The sequence below is a fragment of the Kryptolebias marmoratus genome, linkage group LG20 (assembly GCF_001649575.2).
Source record: "Kryptolebias marmoratus isolate JLee-2015 linkage group LG20, ASM164957v2, whole genome shotgun sequence".
NCBI classification, from domain to species: Eukaryota; Metazoa; Chordata; class Actinopteri; order Cyprinodontiformes; family Rivulidae; genus Kryptolebias; species Kryptolebias marmoratus.
Genome location: NC_051449.1, coordinates 24,431,382 through 24,437,281, shown reverse-complemented (window position 1 = coordinate 24,437,281; position 5,900 = coordinate 24,431,382). Strand labels below are relative to the sequence as shown.

The 5,900-nt window shown below is 39.7% G+C and overlaps 1 protein-coding gene across 1 annotated transcript in view; it reads right to left on the bottom strand.

Moving 5' to 3' along the window:
• The window catches only part of paxip1 (PAX interacting (with transcription-activation domain) protein 1), a 50,179-nt gene that overhangs the window by 2,181 nt on the left and 42,098 nt on the right, over positions 1-5,900 (bottom strand). The window contains exons 20-22 of the mRNA XM_017436071.3: positions 5,336-5,470; positions 5,115-5,190; positions 1,657-1,717 (exon numbers count right to left, since the gene is read on the bottom strand). Of these exons, the coding sequence (XP_017291560.1) occupies positions 1,657-1,717; positions 5,115-5,190; positions 5,336-5,470 (272 nt within the window). The remainder of the gene's footprint in view (positions 1-1,656; positions 1,718-5,114; positions 5,191-5,335; positions 5,471-5,900) is intronic.

Here is a 5,900-nt window from a genome sequence, read left to right as displayed (position 1 = left end):
GGGCTCTCCAATCTCCGGTGCTGAGGTCACTGAGGTGGTTAAAAAGCTCCTCGGTGGCAAGGCTCCGGGGGTGGATGAGATTCGTCCGGAGTTCCTTAGGGCCCTGGATGTTGTAGGGTTGTGTTGGTTAACGTGACTCTGCAATATCGCATGGACATCGGGGACAGTTCCTCTGCATTGGCAGACCGGGGTGGTGGTCCCCTTATTCAAAAAGGGGGACCGGAGGGTGTGTTCCAATTACAGAGGGATCACACTCTTAAGTCTCCCTGCTAAGGTCTATTCGAGGGTTATGGAGAGGAGGGTCCGTCGGATAGTCGAACCTCGGATTCAGGAAGAGCAGTGTGGTTTTCGTCCTGGCTGTGGAACACTGGACCAGCTCTATACCCTGAGCAGGGTCCTTGAGGGTGCATGGGAGTTCGCCCAACCAGCCTACATGTGTTTTGTGGACTTTGAGAAGGCGCTCGACCGTGTCCCTCGGGGAATCTTGTGGGGGGTGCTCCGGGAGTATGGGGTACCAGGCCCTTTGATACGGGCTGTTAGGTCCCTTTATGACCGGTGTCAGAGCTTGGTTCGCATTGCCGGTATTAAGTCGGACTCGTTTCCCGTGAGAGTTGGACTCCGCCAAGGTTGCCTTTTGTCACCGATTCTGTTCATAACGTTTATGGACAGAATTTCTAGGCGCAGCCAAGGTGCTGAGGGGATCCGTTTTGGTGGCCTTAGGATTGCGTCTCTGCTTTTTGCAGATGATGTGGTCCTGTTGGCTTCATCAGGGCGTGATCTACAGCTATCGCTGGAGCGTTTCGCAGCTGGGATGAGGATCAGTGCCTCCAAATCCGAGGTCATGGTCTTAAGCCGGAAAAGGGTAGAGTGCCTTCTCCGGGTCGGGGAAGATGTCCTGCCCCAAGTGGAGGAGTTTAAGTATCTCGGGGTCTTGTTCACGAATGAGGGAAAAATGGAGCGGGAGGTCGACAGGCGGATTGGTGCAGCGTCTGCAGTGAAGCAGGCACTGTACTGGTCTGTCGTGGTGAAGAGAGAGCTGAGTGAAAAGGCGAAGCTCTCGATCTACGTCCCTACCCTCATCTATGGTCACGAGCTTTGGGTAGTGACCGAAAGAACAAGATCGCACATATACATATATGTGTGTGTGTGTGTGTGTGTGTATATATATATATATATATATATATATATATATATATATATATATATATATATATATATATATATATATATATATATAATTTCCATAATTCCATTAAAGAAGTTAAACTTTCATAGATTATAGATTCAGGGCCCACAGTTTAAACGATTTCAAATATTTATTTTTACATAATTTGGGCTTCCAGCTCATGAAACCCACGAAAACAGGATTTCAAAAATATTTGAATACTTTGGAGAAATCAGCCCAAACCACTTCTCAGTTTTTGCTGAAAAAAAGAAAATTAAAATCAAAATATAGTACTTTTAAAACGATATGCCCATCCTCAATACTTGGTTAGGAAATTCCAACAAAATGATGAGTGACTTGGATCTCCAACATGTTGAAAAAGAGAGAAACCTTAAACATCTGAGGTTTACACTTTAGAAACAAACAAAATGTTAAACAGATCAACAACATGAATAATGTCAGAGAAAACACTGAACTTCTACAAAGGATATGATTCATAGTCGAGTTTCTGGGTGAGAACTCCAGTCAGAATGAACTCAGCGTTGTGGATGTCTGAAACAAACAGAGATGTGATTCTAATAGATTTTTACTGAGGCTCCATCTACAATAGTCAGGACATTTTAATAAATAGTTTTTTTTTTTCATCCACACCGTTTTAACAAAAAGGCTGAAATACCCATTCTGCACTATTAGGTGATGAGAATGTCCACATTAACGCCATCAAATTACAAAGAGAACATTCTTAGCTTGGCTAAAGAGTCTCCTAAAAGTTTTGTTTTTTTATACTGTTTACAGTTTCCTCTCATTAATTAACAATTTCAACACATGATACAGTTTAACAGAGAAATCAGGATGACGAGAGATGGACCCAGAAAAAACTGCAGGAACTGTTTTGCTTTGGTATGTAGGATATGAAGAGATACGGGAGCATGTGTGAAATAATCAGTTTAATTTCTGAAGGTTTTATTTCCAGTCTAGGGTTGGGCAAAAACAAAATAACATCTTGATTCTCACATACACATGATCTCTGATTAAAGAAAAGATGATTCTTGTGCATGTGTGCATTTTCTGCCTTTCAGTTGACACTGCATTCACCTATGCACTTACACGCCGGTCTAAAAAGTATTAAAACAGTGAAGCCAATTCCTTTCCTTTGGCTTTAGATTGAAAGCATCTGGGTTTGACACCAAAAGATGAATATGAGACGAGAGCAACATTTTAGCTTTCATTTCCAGGTGTCTACCTCTTGCTCTGATAACTAAGAAGAAAGCATTATTTGTAATGGAACACCAAATTTGTAGATGAGCAAATATCTTACAAGTTAAGTGAATAAATCGTAATAACTAATAGTACTTTGCTTGCAAAAAGTACATCAGGTCTGTGATCCTTTGACATCACCAAACCTTTGCATTCTTCTTTTGTGCTGTTTTTCCAGGCTTTCAGTCTGGCCTCCTTCAGTTGTTTGTTTAGGAGGATGAGTCTCTTCAGCCTCCTCTTTACCAGGTAAAATTCAGCTCTATAAGATATATGGCTGGACTCGGCCAGTCCGGAATCTTCCACTTCTTGTTCAAGATGAACTCTGTTGTTTTGGCAGGGCATTTTGGATCATTGTCTTGATCTCTGAGTCAGTTTGGATGTATCTTTCTATAAAATGGCAGACTAAATGTTTCTGTAGACTGTTCTTTAGCCTTTTCACCACTTTGGTAAATGTTCATCTTTGTTTCATCAGTCCATAAAACTTTGTTCCAGAATTTTTTAGGTTTGTCTCTGTAGTTTTTGGCAAATTGCAATCTGGCCTTCCTGTTCTTGCTAATGAGTGGTTTGTATCTTCTGGTGTAACCTCTTTTGTTTTTGTTGATGAACTCTTCTGTAAGCAGTAGATGGTGATCCCTTTGGAGGTTGTTGCTCATGTCATTAACAGCTGTTTTAGGAGTTTTCTTTAAAGGTTTCACAATGTTTCTGTCAACTGCTGATGTTTTTCTTGGTTTTCCTGTTTGGCATTTGTTAATTTTTACACCAATGGTTCCTTTCCTCTTCAAGATGTTCCAAATGGTTGGACTGGCTATTGCCCATGTTTGTGCAATGGCTCTGATTGATTTTCCCTCTTCTCTCAGATTCACAAATGATTGCTTTTCAACAAGACAGTTTTCTGCTTTTTATGTTGGTTACAACTCCATAGACTATAAATCTAGTCTACACAGGCAAAACCCAAATCGGAAACTGAGACTACTGTTTTCATAATCGGTGTAATAAGACAGACCAGGCCTACAACACCTGTCAGTCACACGTTTCAATACTCTTGCTAACCTAAAATTTTGGTGTTCCTCAGAGGTGGATAGAGAACGTAAATAATAAGTAAAAGTATAATTATTTTGTTAAAGATTTTACTCAAGTACTTGTAGCAAAATCCATGGAGGCTGTGGTGGCTTGGTGGTCAGTCCCTCAGTCATGTAATCCTGAGGCAGCAGGTTTAAGCTCAGGTTGCGGCAGGAAGGGCATCCAGCGTAAAAACAATTGCCAAATCGTTCGTGTGAGTTTGCTACCTTTGCTACTGTGGCAACCCCTGAAGAAAGGAGCAGCCAAAAGAACTTACTTTACTTGTAGCAAAACCTATCAATATGTAATTTTTCTATCATTTTTTTTTTCTTCCTCAAACACGCTCTTATTTTAAATAAAAAAGCCTCCTGAATGAATTTGTAATTACAACACCATAACAGCAACCATCTGTCCCAGGAATGTCAAACTTCACAGCTGGGCATCTCATGGATCAACAATGATCTCAAAGTTGTGGGGATCAAAGATCAAGTTCAGAGGTCAATCCTTTTCCTTAAAGAGCTCTAAATTGATAACACTTTCACAGAGAAACATCAAACTGCACAGCTGGACACTGTAATAGGTCAATCATGCTCCATATCCCAAAGTCACTGGGTCAACGGTCAAGATCACCTCTTTGTTTAAACCTTTTCTATGTTCTAGCTTAACATCCGATTAACATGGAAATAGGCCTGTCGCGATAAACGATAAATCAATTAATCGCACAATAAATTAAAATGAGGTCGGTAATTTTCATTTTTCTGCCTTATCATTTCTTCACGTCTCTGTCTCTTTCTACTGAAGACGCTGGGTGACGAAAGGCTCCGGTGCTCTTCACTGACCCCTCCCTTTCTCTTAGAGTAAGGGGGCGTGGCCTATCACGTCAGGTAGCCAGCCAAGGCACATCGTCTTGCTCCTCTGCAGCATTAGCCCCCGTGAGGAGTTAGCAAGCTAAAGAAACGCTGTTTAATATTGGGGGAAAAAAACAAAATGGAACTGGATTCAGAGTTAAAGTAAGAGCAGCGGTGTGGGAGCAATTCAAATGACCGAGGCTAACCGCTGAACCTTTGCGAGCCGGTATGTCACATTTATGCTTCTGTCACTGTGTGCTTTTGTTTGTTTGCACTTTTTGTTTATAAAACTGGCAGTTTTGCCAGTCTTCTCTATACAAAACTAATGCTTATTACTTTTTGAAGGGCAGTTTAGTTTATAATATAATATAATAGTTTAGACTTCATAATCTGTACTGTTTTGGTTGAATGTAGGTTTTATTTCCATTTATTTATTTATTTGTATTTATTCAAGTGCATTTTTTGTTAATGGAAACAGTCCATTTTATTTTCGTTTTCAGTTGTTTTGTTTATTTTATTTTCCAGTTCCAGTGTTAAGTGTTCTTTTAAAAGTAAAGTTTTTTAATCTTTGAGAGGATGTACTTGCACTATTATGTCACTATCATTACATTAGTTTAAAACGGTCTCCAAACAATATTATCGTTTATTGCAATAATTTCTGAGACAATTATTTGCCCACCAAAATTTGTTATCGTGACAATCCTACAGGCTTCTTCCCCAAACCTAGTTAAAATCAGCACCCTGCACCTTCCAGGCTAGATTGTATGTGTGAATGCGTGTCTCACCAATGTTTTTCATGAAGTATTCTCTGCAGAGGTGAAGGTCATTGTCACAGGAAATTAAGATGATCTCAGGAAGGTTCTGAAACAGAAATAAAAACTTTTAGAACCACCTCAGCTGTTTTGGTGCCATCACACTGATCGTTATTTGGAAAGCTGATGTAGAAATAAAGCTGATCAGACTGCTGCCGATTTCTTGACAGCATGTGTAGATGACTTCCTTGCACCTTGTTCTGTTTGTGCTCCATGATCTTCCTGTATGAAGGCTGTTTGGACAGCAGCTTTCCTCCTGCACTCTCCAGGATGGCTTTCATTGTGCTGAGGCTTGGACAGATACCTGGGGTCAGGTAGAAGAACTTCCCCTTCATCACATCAAACACACACAGGAAGGATTTTAGATGGTTACAATTATGCTTAAAACAAATTAAAGTTAAAGTAAAAATAACTCCAATCTGTTTCAGTTCTAGGATTTCATGTATTTTTACCAGAATGTTGTACTATGAATCCAGATTAACATCTTATCCAGCTTTACTGAGTCAAATTTTTCAGTATATAGCAGGTAGGGCTGCAACTAACGATAATTTCAATAATCGATTAATCGGGCGATTATTTTCTCGATTAATCGGTCGTCTTGGAATTCATTCATTCATTCAGTCATTCATTTTGACCCACATAAAAAAGTTATCTGTATGTAAAGGAGTAGGTTGATGTAAAACTTTTACTACTTTCTTATTTTTAAATAAATCAATATAAATTCAATTCAACATTCTCACTTTATATACTTAGCTCTCA